Source organism: Galeopterus variegatus, unplaced genomic scaffold, assembly GCF_000696425.1.
Source record: "Galeopterus variegatus unplaced genomic scaffold, G_variegatus-3.0.2 Scaffold56, whole genome shotgun sequence".
NCBI classification, from domain to species: domain Eukaryota; kingdom Metazoa; phylum Chordata; class Mammalia; order Dermoptera; family Cynocephalidae; genus Galeopterus; species Galeopterus variegatus.
The window spans coordinates 968,235-988,018 of NW_007726167.1; the positions used below are offsets into that span (position 1 = coordinate 968,235).

Here is a 19,784-nt window from a genome sequence, read left to right on the forward strand (position 1 = left end):
CGAGGGTTGCGATCCCGTTGCCGGTCCTGGTCCAGTACGGGCACGACACTGAGGGTTGCGATCCGTTGCCGGACACAAAAAAAAGACAAAAAGAAAAAAAAAAAAAAAAAAAAAAAACTTCTGCACAGCCAAGGAATCAATCAACAGAGTGAAATGACAACCTACAGAGTCAGAGAAAATTTTTTCTAACTATACATCTGACACGGAATTAATATCCATATATACAAGGAGCTCAAGTAATTACACAGTAAAAAAAAAACAAATAACCCAATTAAAAAATGGGCAAAGAAGCTGAATAGACATTTTTCTAAGGAAGAAACACAAATGGCCAACAGGTACATGAAAAAATGCTCAACATCACTAGTCATCAGGGAAATGCAAATTAAAACCACATTGAGATGTCATCTCACCCCAGTTAGACTGGCTATAATTAAAAAGATGGAGAATAACAAATGCTGGCAAGGGTGTATAGAGAAGGGAACACTCCTACACTGTTGATGGGACTGTACATTAGTACAATCACTATGTAAAACAGTATGGAGTTTTCTCAAACAACTACAGATAGATCTTCCATATGATTCAACATCCCACTTTTGGGTATATAACCAAAGGAATGGAAATTATCATGTCAAAGGGATACCTGCACTCCCATGTTCATCACAGCTCTGTTTACAATAGCCAAGACATGGAACCAATGTAAATGTCCATAGATGGACTATTGAATAAGAAAAATGTGGTATATTTATGCCATGGACTATTACTCTGCCATAAAAAAGAATGAAATTCCTCCATTTGCAACAACAGGGATGAGCTTGGAGAACGTTACGTTGAGTGAAATAAGCAAAGCACAGAGAGATAAATACCACACGTACTCACTCATAAGTGGGAGCTAAGAGAGAAAGAAGGAAGGAAAGAAAGACCACAGTGGTGTGTTGTACTTGTAGTGGGAGAGATCATACCTAGAGATACAAAATGGAGTGGGGGCAAAGGGAGTGGGGAGAGAGGTCAGGATTAATTGGGTGTGGGACATGGGGTATAATTGCAATTTGTGGTAATGGGTATGCTGCCAGTCGGATCTGGCCATCACATCTTGGGCGTGAGAGGTGACAATCGGCTTTGTATCTCATGAATATTCATGAACAATAAAAATTTTAAAAATAAAATAAAATTGTGATTTCTTTCTGGGCCCATAGGTTAGTGGAAAGGAAACAAATTGGCCTTTTATTGTAATTGTTTGTTAGAGGAAATGTCTTAAATTTAATAATTAAGACTTTTAGAAAAATACTTAATCCATGAGCTCTTCAGTCCAGTCACCTAAAAGAAACATTAGGATAGGTTATTGTTATGCCAAGCACACAAGCTTTCTGAATTTTTTTTCCTTTGATCTGCCCTTCTCAAAGTCTATCTCACTTAGAAGTCTCTAAGATGGAGTTTCTTTGATCTTTTATGACCATGAGAACACAGGTCCTCTTTATCTCTGGAAATCTCTTGCAAAGATGCATTTTATAAGGCTGTGTTTACAGAGCACTCAAGAAAAAAAGAGCTGTTGAGACCAAACCAAGATGCTTTCACATCCATATGTTCAATTATACTTGCTCAAACAAACAAACAAGTTGTACTAAACGAGCAATGCTAACTAGTTTGGCATGAACACCCCCTTCCCCATGAGCACATGCACACACACACACACACACACACACACACACACACACACACACACTCTGCATCTTGAAAATTCTAAGCAGTGATTTGAGAATGAGACACAAGATGATTGATTTCCTTGTGCACACAATAATCAACCCTCAGAAATAATACTTCATCACCACAGTGCATACAGGTGTTACACAGTGAAGGCTTTTCAAAAAATGGAATAAAAAGAGAAAATGCCTATAATGGATCTTTAATAGAGAAACGTGTTTTATGCTTTGGCTTCAGAACATCAGCTCATTTATTTTTATTTTTATTTTTTTATTTTTTTTAAAAGATGACCGGTAAGGGGATCTTAACCCTTGACTTGGTGTTGTCAGCACCATGCTCAGCCAGTGAGCGAACCGGCCATCCCTATATGGGATCTGAACCCGGGGCCTTGGTGTTATCAGCACCGCACTCTCCCGAGTGAGCCACAGGCCGGCCCAGTATCAGCTCATTTAAATTCAAGTCAGTTGACTCCCTTAAATATATTTGTATAATTCCAAAAATTTTTAATGCTTAAGATTGTCCACTGGGAAAAAGCCAACATTGCTCTCTTCAAAATCATAGAGAGAAATCTTACCTCTGTCTTTGAATGTGAAATAGCTTTGAAATTAATGTGTTCACTCATTAAGCTCAAATACTTGACAAAATACTTTGATTTCATAGATTGTAAATCCCTGCAACACTGACAGAAGCCATTTATAAAACTGAGCTATTGATTGTGCTAAACTATACAGTCCTTATAAGAAGCAGCCTAATGAGTAGGTGCTGTCTCTATAGTGTGCTTAAGAGGCACCATACAGGGCTGCAGTCTAAGAGTTGGTTCCTTTGGGTATGCCAAGTTCCCTATTAAAATAGCAATATAGAGCAATATAAAGAAACACCCTAAGATGTTTTTATTAATTAATTCATCCACTCTTTTAACAAATATAGTTTCTAGCATACAGTGTAATTTGAGTGGATTAGAAAAGAATATGATCTGATACATATGTTCAAGAACCTTATCACCTTAAGAGAGGAAATATGATACACACACATATAAATATGAATCAAACACAATGGTGAAACCTTCTCCTAGGGCCCTTGTCACCCAGCCATGTGTAGAATCTGCAAGTCCAGGTTTCTCAAAGTCTGCCTTGGCTCTATGACCAGCATTGGCCCCAGAAGCCATAGGGAGGACACCAGGACACCCAGAATCTGGGAAATATTTTTGGTTTAAAGTCTATTTTATCTGCCTTGGGAAGCCCTCCCACCACTTGAACAGAAGGCAAAGAGAGTGTCCTGTGACTGGGGACAAAGTTGGAAGCCTCATGTACCACTCTCACAGTCCAAGCAAAAGGCAAGAGAGACTTGCATGACTGGGGACCCAGGAGGAAGTCCCAGGCAGATCTTCCACTACATTAGGAGAAGCCGAGAAAGCTTCTTGAGATTGGGGACCCAGACATAAGCCCCCCCACCCCCCGCACTGCCCAAGCAGAAGGCAAGAGTGTACCACAAGCACCGTTTCCATGTAGGTAGTTCACCACCACCACAGCCACAACCACAGCTACTGCCACCACAAAAATAGCTCACCACCACAGTAGCAGCCAGAACCACCCTGCAGGGAGCCCACAACACACTCGACTGAATTAACACAAGGAGAGTCACCAGTGGAGCCTGCAAATAGAGTAGGAAGCCTTTCTCCTTAAAGCCCACTCCAGAGTAGCACAAGAAACAACTGCTGTACCAGATGACCAGAAATCAATATAGAGATACTAGAAATATGAATAAACAAGAACAAATGACATCACCAAAGGAATGCAGTAATTCTCAAGTACCAAACCCCATAGAGTAGGAAACCCTTGAAATAACTGAAAAGGAGTTCCAAGCAATGATCTTAAGAAAACTCAAAGAGATAAGAGAAGACTCAATTAGAGAAAGCAATGAAATGAAAAAAATATATATATCCAGGATATGAGGGAGGAAACTGGCAAAGAGATTAGTACCTTAAAAAAGAATGTTGCTTTTTTGCAACAGGTTTGCTGCGAGAACAAAGGTTTTGTGAAAAACACTACAAATCAAAGTGAAAACGGGAAAGAAAAAGACTCATATTAACATCATCATAATTGGACATGTAGATTCAGGCAAGTCCACCACTACTAGCCATCTGATTTACAAATGTGGTAGGATCGACAAAAGAACCATCAAAAAGTTTGAGAAGGAGGCTGCTGAGATGGGAAAGGGCTCCTTCAAGTATGCCTGGGTCTTGGATAAACTGAAAACTGAGCATGAGTGTGGTATCACCATTGATATCTCTGTGTGGAAATTTGAGAACAGCAAGTTTACATGACTATCATTGATACCCCAGGACACAGAGACTTTATCAAAAACATGAATACAGGCCCATCTCAGGCTGACTGTGCTGTCCTGATTGTTGCTGCTGGTGTTGGTGAGTTTGAAGCTGGTATCTCCAAGAATGGGCAGACCTATGAGCATGCTCTTCTGGCTTACACACTGGGTGTGAAACAACTGATTGTTGGTGTTAACAAAATGGATTCTACTGAGCCACCCTACAGCCAAAAGAGATACAAAGAAATTGTTAAAGAAGTCAGTACACACATTAAGAAAATTGGCTACAACCCTGACACAGTAGCACTTGTGTCAATTTCCAGTTGGAATGGTGACAACATGCTGGAGCTAAGTGCTAATATGCCTTGGTTCAAAGAATGGAAAGTCACCCATAAAGATGGCAATTCCAGTGGAACCACACTGCTTGAAGCTCCAGATTGCATCTTGCCAGCAACTCGTCCAACTGACAAGCCTTCGCATCTGCCCCTCCAGGATGTCTACAAAATTGGTGGTATTGGTATTGTCCTCATGGGCCAAGTACAGACTGGTTTTCTCAAATCTGGCATAGTGGTCACCTTTGCTCCAGCAATGTTGTGACTGAATTAAAGTCTGCTGAAATGCACCATGAAGCTTTGAATGAAGCTCTTCCTGGAGACAATGTGGGCTTCAATGTTAAGAACGTGTCTGTCAAAAATGTTCATTGTGGCAATGTTGCTGGTGACAGCAAAAATGACCCACCAAAGGAAGCAGCTAGCTTCACTGCTCAGGTGATTATCCTGAATCATCCTGGCCAAATCAGTGCTGATTATGCCCATTTCCTGGATTGTCACACAGCTCACATTGCTTGCAAGTTTGCTGAGTTAAAGGAAAAGATCGATTGACATTCTGGTAAGAAGCTGGAAGATGGCCGAAAATTCTTGAAATCGGGTGATGCTCCCATCATTGATATGGTTCCTGGCAAACCCATGTGTGTTGAGAGCTTCTCTGACTATCCTCCTCTGGGTCATTTTGCTGTTCACGATATGAGACAGACAGTTGCTGTTGGTGTCATCAAAGCAGTGGACAAGAAGGCTGCTGGAGCCGGCAAGGTCACCAAGTCTGCCCAGAAAGCTCAGAAGGCTAAATGAATATCATCCCTAATACCTGCCACCCCAGTCTTAATCGGTGGTAAAAGAATGGTCTCAGAACTTTTTATCACAATTAGCCATTTAAGTTTAATAGTAAAAGACTGGTTAATTATAACAAAGCATCATAAAACCTTCAGAAGGAAAGGAGAATGTTTTGTGAACCATTTTGGGTTTTTTCTGTGACAGTTTTAAGTTATTAGTTTTTAAAATCAGTATTTTTAATGGAAACAACTTGACCAAAATTCTGTCACAGAATTTTGAGTCCCATTAAAACAAAGTTTAATAAGAGAGAGAGAGAGAAAGAGAGAGAGAGAGAGAGAGAGAGAGAGAGAGAGAGAGAGAAGAATGTAGCAGAGCTCATAGAACTGAAGGAATAATTCAATGAAATAATAAACACAACCAAGAGCATAAGCAGCAGGTTAGAGCAAGCAAAAGAAAGAATTACAGATCCAGAAGACAGTCTGTTCAAAATAACCCAGGCAGACAAAAAAAGGAAAAAATAATTAGAAAATGAATAAAATCTAAGAGTGCTAGCAGTTTTCTGTTTGCATGTCTTAAGCATGCAAACATCCAAATCATGGGTATTTCAGAAGGGAAAGAGAAAGCAGAAAGCATTCAAAACCTTTTCAATGAACCATAACAGAAAACTTATGAGGTATAGGAAGAGACAGACCTTTGGATCCAGAAAGTCCAAATATCTTCAAATAGATTATATCCAAAAAGATCCTCTTCAAGACACATTATAGTCAAACTTGCAAAGTTCAAACAAAAGCAGCAAGATGAAAGTGTCAAGTCACCTATAAGGGAGTCCCCATTAGACTAACAGCAGTCTTCTCAACAGAAACTCAGAAGTGAATGGGATAATATATTCAAAATACAACAAGAAAAAAACCTGCCAGCCAAGAATATTATAAATAGCAAGGCTATCCTTCAGAAATGAGGGAGAAATGGTGCACTTCCCAGACAAACAAAAACTGCAGGAGTTTGCCATCAAATGACCAGCCCTACAAGAAATCCACAAGGAAGTCCTGCATCTGGGATCCTAAAAATGATAATCCATATCATGAACACACAAGAAATAACAAAATTGACTGGTAAAACAAAAATGCAAACAAGAAAGACAAAGAAAATAATTCTTACCACCTCAAAAAACCCACAAACATTAATGATGAATAATAAAATACGAAGAAAGGAACAAAAGATATTTCAAACATCTAAAAAATAAGCAACAAAATGCCAAGAGTAAAACAATACCTGTCAATAACAACCCTACATATAAATGGATTAAATTCCCCATTCAGTATACACAGACTGATTGGATTAAAAAGCTAGTCCCAACTATATGCTGTCTTCAAGAGACTCTCCTCACCTGTAAAGACACACACGAATAAAAGTGAAAGGATGGAAAAAGATACACCATGCAAATGGAAACCAAAAATAAGAAGGAGTAGCTATTATTAAACTGGATAAAACAGACTTTAAACCAAAAAACCAAAAGGGACAAAGAAGGCCACTATATAATGATAAAGGGATCTATCCAGCAAGAAGACATAACACTCTTAAATATGTATTCACTCAACACAGGATCATCCAGATATACAAAGCAAATGCTATTAGACCTAAAGAAAAAGATAGACCCCCAATACAACAATAGTTGGAACCTGAACACCCTTCTCTCAGCATTGAACAGATCATCTAGGCAACAAACCAACAGAGAAACACAAAATTTAAATTACACCTTGGACCAGTTGGACCTGGTAGATTTCTACAGAACATTTCATCCAACAACTTAAGAATATACATGTATTCTTCTCATCATTACATGGAACATTCTCCAGGATAGACCACACGTTAGGTCACAAAGTTAGTCTTAGCAAATTATAAAAAGTTGAAATCATTTCGAGAATCTTTTCAGACAACAATAGATTAAAACTGGAAATCAATAACAAGCAAAACAGGAAATTACACAAATACAGGGAAATTAAACAACAGATTCCTGAAGGACTTGTGGATCCAAGTAGAAATTAAACAGGAAATCAAAAAATTTCCTGAAACTAATGAAAATGAAGACACACCATACAAAAACTTGTGGGATACTGCAAGAGCAATACTAAGAGGGAAGTTTATTGCAATAAATGCTTACATCAAAGCAATAGAAAGATTTAAAATAAACAATCTTATGCTACACCTCAAAGAATTAGAAAAAACAAAAAATCTAATCCCCAAATTAGTAGACAGAAAGAATAATTAAGATCAGAGCAGAACTAAATGAAGTAGAGACCCCAAAACAATAGTCAATGAAAGAAAGAATTTGTTTTGTGGGAAGATAAACAAAATAGACAAACCATTAGCTAAGATAAGTTAACAAAAGAGAAGACCCAAATAATAAAAATTAGAAATGAAAAAGGAGATAGTAAAACTGATACCACAGAAATACAAATAATCATTAGGGACTATTATAAACAACTATATGACAACAAATTTCTCAACTTGGATGATATGGATATATTTCTGAACATATACAAACTACCAAGACAGAACCAAGAAGAAATAGGAAACCTGAACAGACCAATAACAGGCAATGAGATTGAAGCAGTTATCAGCAGTCTCCCAACAAAGAAAAGCCCAGGAGCAGATGGCTTTATGCTGAATTCTAACAAACCATTTAAGAGGAATTAATACCAATTCTCTTCAATCTATTCCAAAAAACTGAAACAGAGGCCATTCTCCCAAACTCATTCTTTAAGTCCAACATCACCCTGATACCAAAACCAAAGTTACAACAACAGCAACAACAAAGACTATAGGCCAATATCCTTAATGAACACAGATGCAAAAATCCTCAAAAAAAATAGCAAGCAGAATACAGCAACACATCAAAGAAATTATATACCATGAACAAGTGGGATTCATCTCAGAGATGCAAGGATGGTTCAACATATGGAATTCAATAAATATAATATACCATGTCAATAAAACCAAGTAAAAAACCATATGATTATCTTAATAAATGCAGAAAAAGGATTAGCCAAAAATTAAACATTGGTTCATGATAAAGACTCTCAACAAATTAGATATAGAAGGAAATTATCTCAACACAATAAAAGCCATATATGACAAACCAAATGCGAATATCATACTGAATGGGGAAAACCTTAAGAAGAGGAATGAGACAAGGATGCCCACTCTCACCACTCTGTTTAACATAGTATTGGAAATACTAGCCAGAGCAATCAGACAAGAGAAAGAAATAAAGGGTATACAGGTCAGAAAGGATGAAGTCAAACTGTCCCTCTTTGCAGATGACATAATTATATATAGAAAAACCTAAAGACTCTACAAAAAAATCTTAGACCTGATAATCAATTTCAGTACTGTTGCAGGTACAAAATTTATATGGAAAACTCAGCAGTGTTTTAAATACTCCAATAATGAACTAGCAGGAAAATAAATCAAGAAAGCAAGCCCATTTATAACAGTCACCAAAAAAATAAAATATCTAGGAATCAATCTAACCAAATAGGTGAAAGATTTCTAATGAGAACTACAAATCACTACTAAAAGAAATTAAAGAGGAAACAAAAAGGTGAAAAAACATTCTGTGCTCTTGGATTAGAAGAATTAACATTGTGAAAATGTCCATACTATGCAAAGCTACCTACAGATTCAATGTAACCCCCATCAAAATACCATTAACATTCTTTACAGAAATAGAAAAAAACAATCCTGACATTCATGTGGAACTACAAAATCCATGAATAACCAAAGCAATCCTGAGCAAAAACAAATAAATAAATAAAACCAGAGGCATAACACTACCTGACTTCAAATTATACTAAAAATCTACAGTAACCAAAGTAGCACAGTACTGGCATAAAAACAGAGTGGACCAAGGAACACAATAAAAAAACTAGAAATCACTCCACATACTTACAGTCAATTGATCTTTGACAAAGGCAACAAGAATATACATTGGGTAAAGGACTGCCTCTTCAATAAATTGCGCTGGGAAAACCGGACATCCATAAGCAGAAGAATGAAACTAGACCTGTACCTCTGCCATATACGAAAATCAACTCAAAATGGATTAAAGACTTAAGTATAATACCTGAAACCATAAAGTTACTAAAAGAAAACATAGTGAAAATTCTTCAGGAAGTAAGACTGAACAAAGACTTTATGAATAAGATCGTAAAAGCACAAGCAACAAAGCAAAAATATAAACAAATGGGATTATATCAAACTAAAAAGCTTCTGCATATCAAAGACACAATCAACAGAGCAGAAAGACAACCTACAGAATGGGAGAAAATATTTTCAAACTACATGCCCAACAAGGCATTAATATCCAGAATATACAAGGAACTCAAACAACTTAACAGTAAAAAAAAATAAATAAAAAATAAATATCCAATTAAAAAATAGATAAAGGATTTGAATAGACATTTTTCAAAGGAATATATACAAATGGCCAACAAGTAGATGAAAAAATGCTCAACATCACTAATCATCAGGGAAATGTAAATCAAAACCACATCGAGTTATCATCTTATCCCTTTTAGACTGGATGTTAGCAAAATGACTGAGCATAACAAATGCTGGCAAGGAGGTGAGGAAAGAAGAACCCTTGTGCACTGTTGGTGGGATTGTAAATTAGTACAGCCATTATGAAAAGCAGTATGGAGGCTTCTGACAATAACTACAGATAGAAGTACCATATGTTCCAGCAATCCCACTTCTGGGTACATATCCAAAGGAATGGAAATCATAGTGTCAAAGTGATACCTGCACTCCCATGTTCAGTGCAGCTCTATTTACAGTAGCCACAATATGGATCCAACCTCAATGTCTGTCAACAGATGACTGGATAAGGAAAATGTGGTATATATACACGTGGAATACTACTCAGCCATAGAAAAAGAATGAAATTCTGCCATTTGCATCAACATGGATGAGCTTGGAGAAAATTAGGTGAAATAAGCCAGGCACAGAAAGAAAAATAACACGTGTCTTCACTCCTAAGTGGGTTCTAAGAAAGAAGGAAATAGAGAAAGAGAGAAAGACAGATGGAAAGAAGGAAGGAAGGAAGGAAGGAAGGAAGGAAGGAAGGAAGGAAGGAAGGAAGGAAGGAAGAGAAAGAAAGAGAGAGAAAGTTCACAGTAATATTTTAAACTTGCAGAAGGAGAGAACAAATCTATAGTTACTAGAGGTGGGAAAGGGGAGGTAGAGGGGGGTTAGGGAGAAACTGGGCAAGGAACACAAAGAATAATTACCATTTGTAATACTGAATATGTTAATAGTATTGATTTGATCATCACATATTGTACACAAATAATAGTAGTCAACACTGTAACCCCAAAATATGTATAATCAATTATACTTCAACAAAAAAATAATAAAAACAAATCAAGTCTATTTATCTGGAAAAAAAAATACAATATGGAGGGATTTGCTGGCAACTAATAGGATAAACGAAAACCAGAATAGGCACCTGATAGGACCCAAGGGTTAGAAGGAGGCATCTTTAAAATGGAGTGAGAAGAAAGTGATGAAGGAGAAACTAAAAACTTCTTAATCTTGCATTTCATAATTAAATTCTTTCATTGTGCTTTCTTTGAGTTAGCCAGTATGACGTGAAAAGGTATAAAAGTAACTAAGCCTTAAGCATAACGAGCTACTCCTAAGCAAGGATGTCGGATTAGGGGAAGTAAAGTTACTAACGATCCAGTTCAGCTGAGAAAAGCATCAGGCTCAAGGGATTAAATTAAAAATATATAGTCTCATGTTCATTGCTGATCTGTTTACAAGAGCCAAGGTATGGAACCAACCTAAATGTCCATCGAAGGACGATTGAATACAGAAACTGTGGCATATATACACCATGGAATACTACCCTGCCATAAAAAGAATGAAATTTTCCCATATGCAACAACATGGATGAGCTTCGAGAAACTTATGTTGAGTGAAATAAGCAAAGCACAGAAGGATAAATACCACATGTGCTCACTCATATTGGGAGCTAAGAGAGAAAGAAGGAAGGAAAGAAAGACTGGAGTGGTGTGTTGGACTTGCAGAGGGAGAGGGCATACCTAGGGATACAAAGTGGAGTGGGGGAAAGGGAGATGGGGAAGGAGGTCAGGATAATTGTGGGGGAACACGGGGTATAATTGCAATTTGTGGTAATTGGCATGCTGCCAGTATGGATCTGGCCATCACATCTTGGGCACAAGTGGTGACAATCAGCTTTGTATCTCATGAATATTCATAGCCAATAAAGAAATGTACTATGCAAAAAAAATTAAAAATAAATTGAAAATATACAAATGAGTAGTTCAGGCCTAGAACTCCTACTCTAATTTGTGCTTAATCTTTAATAGTCTAAAAAAGGGAAATAGATAATAAATCAATGTGTCAAACACATGTAATTTGCAAGTATTTTAAATTATATATACACACAAATGATGCATTTAGAATTAAATTTGGAATTGAAAATATATTGAGGATTTACAATTGTATATTTCTCTCTTGACTAGTCTTTCAATATTGTGGGTGTTTGTTATTCAAAATTCTTCTTTATGAAACTCTAATATCTACAGAATTTGGCTAGAGAAAAATACTTAGGAATACCTAGCAACATTGATAGTATAACCCAATAACACTCCCAAGGCAAGTCTTGTAATGATGGCAGAAGAATAATAACCACCAACATCCTTATGCAGATTGATGATAGCAATGATTCATAATTTCGGTAAAGGCTATGTGGCAACCATTGGCTTCTAAATAAAGTAATATATACTCAAATTTATCTACTTCATTTATGAGATGCACATCATTTTTAAATGTTGTAATATTAAATGTTGTCTGTACTTGGAAGTTTCCTACAAACACAGCTATTTCAGTGACTAGATGCACAAGTGGATTGTCTACATTGAGAATAGCATTACACAGTCTTTTTATATATGCTGTATATACATATAAATACATATATATTTACTTTAAATAAACATTTTTTATATATATGTACATACACACAAACACACATACCCAGGATCTTCAAAAAGTTTACGGAAACATTCTTACTATCTTTTAATTGCATTTTTCCATGAACTTTTTGAAGTTCCTATTTTATAGCTAATGTCTAGAACTAGTTCCTATTAGAAAAAATAGAAGTATTATATAATTCATTATTATTATAATTATTATTCCAGGGAACTTTTCATTTATTTCACTCTGAGAAATTGAAAGATTTTTCTTAAGATCTTTTGACCTCTGGCCTTCTAAAGTGCAGCCATCACCAGTTGATTCACATGGAATATTACGAATAGTTTTTACATGCACAGCAAATTACCAAATAGTAAAAGAAAACCACTACATAACTGGATTTTGAAAAAAAATATTTACCTTTGTTCCTTTTAAAATTTATGGAAAATAAACTTTGATAAGTGGGGAGGGCAACATTCCAGAAACAAGCAGTTTGCTTCTGACCAGAAAGCATAAATAAATAAATAAATAAATAAATAAATAAATAAATAAATAAATAAATAAATAAAAATAACAATGCTTTATTGAAGAAATTATCCCAATGCTTTTGAAACATTCATTAAAAATGCTTAGGAAACAGATTAGGTAACTAGAGAAGAGTGAGTAGGAGTCTCACTATATGTAGTACATTGCTCATTGAAATAACTATACTCATTTAGTCACAGTGTTAGGGACTGTCCTAGGCACTAGGAATAGAGATAAACAAGGCAGCTCTCCTGTCCTTTGGAAACCTATAATATGGTGGGGTGGGTGGGAGTGAGGGGAGCAACCATTGAACAAGTGATTACAAAAGTAATTACAACTAATATTAAAGGTGTGAAAGTGTGTAAGCCTTTCGGGATACATAACAGAGAGACCAGACCTAGTTCAAGTGCTCAGGAAATGTTTACCTGACGAATCCACATTTTAGGTGAAATATGAAGAATTAATTAACTAGAAAAAAGCAGCTGGAAAAAATATAGGCAAAAGCCCTAAGAATGGTGTATTAAAAGAAGTAAGCAAAGGTTGATATGGCTGGAGAAGAAAGGGTGAAGGGGTAGGTGGAATAAAAAAAGACTGGAAAAGTTGACAGAGACATTTTTGGAAGACATATTGAGGATTCTGAAATATATTAAAGAAACAAGTAACCCAATTAAAAAAGGAGCAAAGGAGCTGAATAGGCATTTCTCAAAGGAAGATATACGAATGGCCAACAGACACATGAAAAAATGCTCAACATCACTCAGCATTAGGGAAATGCAAATCAAAACTACACTGAGATACCATCTCACCCCAGTTAGGATGGCTAATGTCCAAAAGACTGTGAATGATAAATGCTGGCGAGGTTGCAGAAAAAAAGGAACTATCATACACTCTTGGTGGGACTGCAAAATGGTGTGGCCTCTGTGGAAAATGGTATGGAGGTTCCTCAAACAAGTGCAGATAGATCTACCATATGACCCAGCTATCCCACTGCTGGGAATATACCCAGAGGAATGGAAATCATCAAGTCGAAGGTATACCTGTTCCCCAATGTTCATCACAGCACTCTGTACAATAGCTTAGAGTTGGAACCAGCCCAAATGTCCATCGTCAGATGAGTTGATATTGAAAATGTGGTATATCTACACAATGGAATACTACTCTGCTATAGAAAAGAATGAAATACTGCCATTTGCAACTACATGGATGGACCTAGAGAGAATTATATTAAGTGAAATGAGTCAGGCACAGAAAAAGAAATATCACATGCTCTCACTTATTTGTGGGAGCTAAAAATGAATAAATAAATACACAAAAAAACCAGGGTGGGGGAGGGAAGAAGACACAACAATCACAATTCCTTGCAGTTGATACAACACGCGAACAGATATGAGTTTGTTGGGAGAGAAGGGGTAGAGAGAGGGGGGAGGGAGGTTTCAGTAATGGGCCACAGTAATCAACCACATTGTATATTGACAAAATAAAATTAAATTAAAAAAAATTCATTCCTTCATTCATTCCAGAAATAGTCATGAAATACTTACATGACAGTCACTCTTCTAAATGCTGTAGATCCAAGACCTCTGTTTTCATGGAGCTTCCATTATAATGGTGAGAGACTAACGATTAACAAAACAAATCAGTAAAATATATAGAATATCAGATGGTGATAAGTGCTATGGAGAAAAACAGAGGAAAATCTGCCAATATGGAGTGTGTTTTGAAAGCACTGCAATTTAAAATATGTTGGACAGAGAAAGCCATGATGAAAAGGTGAGATTTAAGCAAAGACTTGAAGATGTGGGAGAAGCCATGAGGATTATATTAGTTATCTATTGCTGTGTAACAAATTAGCACAAAATTTAGTGGCTCAAAACAATGTACATTATATTACAATTTCTATGGACCAGGTGTTAGGGTATGGCCTATCTGGGCTCTCTGCTCAAGATCTCACAAAGCTGCAATCAAGGTGTTGCCTGGGGCTGCAACCTCCTTTGAGGCTTAGGGTTTTCTTCCAATCTCATATAATTGCTGGTAGAATTCATTTCATTGCAGCTATAGAACTCATGGTGGCTTGTTTCTTCAAGTCTAGCATGAAAGATAGTTTCTGCTGCTTGAAGTCTCTGACCTCTGGGCCCTCTTTTAAAAATCTCACTGGATTAAATCAGGCTCACCCAGGATAATCTCCCTTTTGATTAACTTAGGGTCACTTGATCAGGTAATTTAATTCCACCTGCAAAATCCCTTTATCTTTATCATATAGCATAATGTAATCAGGGAGTAACATCCCAAAATCTTTACCATATTCTGTTGGTTAGAGGCAAGTTGTGGGTTTTACTTGCATTCAAGAGACAAGGATTATCCAAGGGTGTGACTTACTTGGGTTCACCTTAGGGTATTCTGCCACAAGCATGTTTGAGGGAAGTGAGTTCCAGGCAGAATGTGAATGGCATTTTGAGGACATCAGGGAGTCTAGTGTGGCTGGAGTGGAGTGAAGGAAGATAACAGCAAGATCAAGTAAGATGAGGGAGCAGATCTTGTATAGTCTTATAGGCCCTTATAATGACTTTCAGCTCTGAGTGAGATGGGAAACCATTGGTATTCAAAAAGGAAGTAACATGATTTAACTTTTTCTTTAAAAGTTTATTCTGGCTGCTGTGGTTAGAATAAACTGAAGAAAATAGAAATTCATGAAAGGATTTGAAGTACAAAAGGGACTTGATTAGAAGAGAAGGTAAAATCAATGACACATTGTTTTTCGAAAAAGAGATGGTCAACTAATATACAAAGACTTTGTTTAATATATGATTAGAACCCTTGATAATTATTGGATACATAAGGGAGAGGCTACTTTAAAACAAAATATGGCTAGGCAATCACCCTTTGGAGAGTATTAGGTTATTAAAAAGTTGTATGTGATCAGAAAATGAATTTCATAAGACTTCATCTCATTAATATATAAGTTATTGAATTGTTGACAGAGTTTGAACCTATTAAATCATGGAATTTTAGACTTGAGAAATATTTTAAGAGTCATCTAGAGAAAGAGTGACATCAGCAAGATGTTAGACTAGAAAGCTCCAGGCCTTTGTTCTGATAGGGAAACACTAGACAAATCCAAATAAGTTGGATAAAATAATATTATAGGGATTATGGAAATAAGTTAAAGATCTACAACTACCAAATGAACACCCAATCAAGAAAAAAATCACATTTAAAATGGTAGGAAATTTTGTGGCTTTTACTCACCCCTACCCTACCTTCTTCCTGGTGTAACAAGATTGGGTTTAGAAGAGGTGGCCCAATCCCCATTTACCTTCTTTGAACCAGAGAGAACAGAGCACACCAAATTTGCAACATTCTAACCTATCTGTGGGATGCCAGAGGGATTGGTATCTGTATCACCGAACTCAGAGTTTAGATGGCCAAAAGCAACAGAATCTCAGGCTAAGGAAAGCCCTGGGAAGCAACAGGCATGGCTTGTGAAAACTGCAAAGGGACTATAGACCCACAGATGACTGAGATGAGATTAATGATGGAGTAATAAAACAAAACATTTAAGGTGCTGAGAAAAGCAGTGGTGAGACTCTTAGGAAAAGAAAGACGTTTAAAACTACACATCACACAGGGGCTAATATCCAGAATATATAAGGAACTTAAACAACCTAACAGCAAAAAACAAATAACCCAATTAGTAAATGAACAGACAATTCTCAAAAGAAGACATACAAATGGCCAACAACTACATGAAAAAACGCTCAGCATCACTAATCACCAGAGAAATGGAAATTAAAACCACAATGAGATATCATCTCACCCCAGTTAGAATGGCTATTATCAACAAGACAGAAAATAACAAATGCTGGTAAGGATGTGGAGAAAAGAGAACCCTTCTACATTGTTGGTGGAATATAAATTGGTACAGCTACTGTGAAAAACAGTATGGAGGTTCTTCATAGAACTAAAAATAGATCTACTTTACAATCCAGGGATCCTGCTACTGGGTATATATCCAAAGAACATGAAATTAATATATCAAAAAGACACCTGCACACCCATGTTCATTGCAATGCTATTCCTAATACCCAAGACATGGAATCAACCTAAATACCCATCAATAGATGAAAGGATTAAAAACCTATGGTATACATACACAACAGAATACTATTCAGCTATGAAAAGAAATAATATCCTATCATTTTCAGCAACATGGATGGAACTGGAAGCCATCATGTTAAGTGAAGTAAGTCAGGCACAGAAAGAAAAATACCACATGATCTCACTCATATGTGGAATCTTAAAAAAAAAAGTGGTTCTCATATAGAAGTAGAGATTACAAAAATGGTTTCCAAAGTTAGGAGGAGCAGAGGGTGGAAGGGATGAGATGTGGTGTATTAATAGAGACAAAACGATGCTATCTAAGTGAATCATTGTGCAGTATATGCATGTACTGAAACAGCACACTGTACACCACAACTAGTAGAAGTAAATATTAATTTTTTAAAATAAAAATAAAAACAACTGTATAAGGGAATATGGGAATATATATACGGGAGAATTGGAAAAATGCCCACATAAGCTTCAAAAGAAAATTTATGCTCAGAAAGGCCTGAGGACACCTGAACCCTTGAGATGGGACTGAATATTTAAGGTCTTCATTTGCTCTGGGTAAATCTGCAAAGACTACGAGAGGTGGTTCTTTTTTCAAATGCACAATTTTCCACAAAAGATCACAATACATGCAAAGAAACAGCAAAACATGTTCCATTCAAAGGAGACAAATAATCTCCAGAATCCATTCCTGAAGACAGAGATTTCACATTTATTAGACAAAGATGTTAAGACAGCTGTTTTAAAAATGCTCAAAAAGCTAAAGAAAGCATAGACAACTAAAGGAAATCAGAAATAATATATGAATAAAATGAGATTGTCAAAAACAATTTTCTCCAACCCATCCATGTTGCTGAAAATGGCAATATTTCATTCCTTTTTATGGCTGAATAGTATTCCATTGTGTACATATACCATATTTTCTTTATCCATTCATCTGTTGAGGAACCTCTAAGTTGATTCAATATGTTGGCTATTATAAATAGTGCTGCAATAAATAGGGGAGTGCAGATATCACTTTACCATGCTAATTTCCTTTCCTTTTCTAAATACTCAGCAGTCGGATTGCTGGATTATAAATTAGTTTTATTTTTAGTTTTTTGAGAAATGTCCATAAAGTTTTTCATAATGACTCTACTAATTTACATTCCCACCAACAATGTATAAGAGTTCCCTTTTCTCTGCATCCTCATCAGCATTTGTTATTTTCTGTCTTTTTGATAATGGACATTCTAACTGGAGTGAGATAATATCACATTTTGATTTTGATTTGTATTTCCCTAAGGATTAGTGATGTTGAGCATTTTTTCATATACCTGTTGGGCATTAAAGAAATGTCTACTCAGCATAAACCAGAGACCAAGATGGCGACGGGTCTGGAGCAGGGGCGCCAGAAGACAGCGTGAGCCTGAGAAGTGTGCGCTGTGCTGCCAGAGTGCTATTTGCATTTCCAAGAGCAACGAAAAATGAATAGGTCTTTGATCAACTAATCTACAACAATAAAAGAGCAACTACAGATTCGAGGTTTAAGGCCAACACAAAAGAAGATTCCTGAGAGTGCCCGAGCCACGCCGCAGGACCGAGTGAGCAGCCCGAGGCAGCAGTGGCCAAGGACGGGGACAGTGATGATGCAGAAACGGAGAGAGAGCCGCCCAGCTGGCCCAGCTCTGTGAGTGACCCCCAGCCCGGCCCTGCTTGCGGGGCAGACACCCGTCTGGCTTCCACCTGCCACACCAGGCTAGTCACTGGCCACAGGGCTGCCTCCATTTTCTCAGGAGGGGGTGGAGCCGGCTGGCTCGGCCAGGCATGCCCTCCTTGCCCTGCTCGGCTCCTCACTGAGCCTTACCACTTGCTTGCCCCAGTGCGGGGCCTCCCGGGGCCTGTGGGCCGGCCTCCCATCCCACTCCTCCCATGGTTCTCTGGTGGGGCTGGTAGCGTGGGGAGCCCTCAGCCAGCATCAGGAGGGCAGGGAAGAGTGGGCCGGGATGATTGTCACTCCACCGCACCCTGGGCTCAGGCCCCCAGTAAACTTCCTGTTACCGGGAGGCAGATACCATCTCTGCAGCCATCAGTTTGGAAAAAATGCCTAACCGATTTCTGGTTAGGAAAAATGTGGTTGGAGCACTCCCAAGCTCACTTGAACCTGACTGTGGGTGGGCACTGGAGTTGGTCTGTGCCAGGGGGATTCAAAGAAGAACTGTGTACTGCAGGATCCTCCCCTGAGGAGCTCACGTCTTGGTGTGGGAGATAAGACAAGTACACAAATAACCGCAATACGAGGAGGAAGGTGATAGGTCCCGAGAAAGCCCTATTCAGTGCTACAAAGGCACCCAGAGCAACTGGTTGTCTGCGCCTAGCAGAAACCTGAAAGTCTTCCTGGGTAGGGCGGTGCTGAGCAGGGGCTTGAAGGCCCGGCTGATAAACGAGGGTTGCAGAAGACATGGCCCCGTGCAGTACAGTGCTCACAGAGTGGGGAGGCGTCCGGCTAGGGAGGCAGAGACTCGGCAGAAAACACACACCAAGCAGGCCACCTCTGCAAGGTCCAACAGCCCCACCTAGTGCACAAAGAGTAGAGAGACGTCAAGATAGGGAGGCGGAGACTCGGCAGAAAAAACACACCCTGTGGGGTCACCACTGCGTGATCCAGCAGCCAGGGCCAGAGCGCACAGAACAGAGAGAAGTTCTACATGGGAAGTGGAAGCTCAAAAGAGACCACACACCCTGCGGTACCATCCCGTGATCCAGCAGCCCGGCAGAGTCCAAGCTGACCAGAGAGGAGGCTCTCCGGAGAGGCCCAAGACCCAAGGCAACCACACACACAAGACACTAGAGTCCAACTGAGCAGTCACAGAGGTAGCCATACCAAATTGACAAACACAGCCACACCTTAGTTAGTCAATAGGGTCAAACCTGTGCACTGTGAAACCCCCTGCCAAAATGAATAAACATCCAAAAAAAGATACCAGAAACACAAAAAACCAAGAAAGTACACCACCAAAAGTTAATAAATCTCAAACTCTAGAT

At 38.0% G+C, this 19,784-nt stretch overlaps 1 protein-coding gene across 1 annotated transcript in view; it reads left to right on the top strand.

The window, feature by feature from the left end:
- Positions 1-5,180, top strand: part of LOC103592023 (elongation factor 1-alpha 1-like) — a 90,508-nt gene extending 85,328 nt beyond the window's left edge. Inside the window, 3 exon segments of the mRNA XM_008574611.1 lie at positions 3,756-4,010; positions 4,013-4,603; positions 4,606-5,180. Of these exon segments, the coding sequence (XP_008572833.1) occupies positions 3,756-4,010; positions 4,013-4,603; positions 4,606-5,147 (1,388 nt within the window). The 3' untranslated portion in view covers positions 5,148-5,180.
- Positions 5,181-19,784: the final 14,604 nt, after the last annotated feature.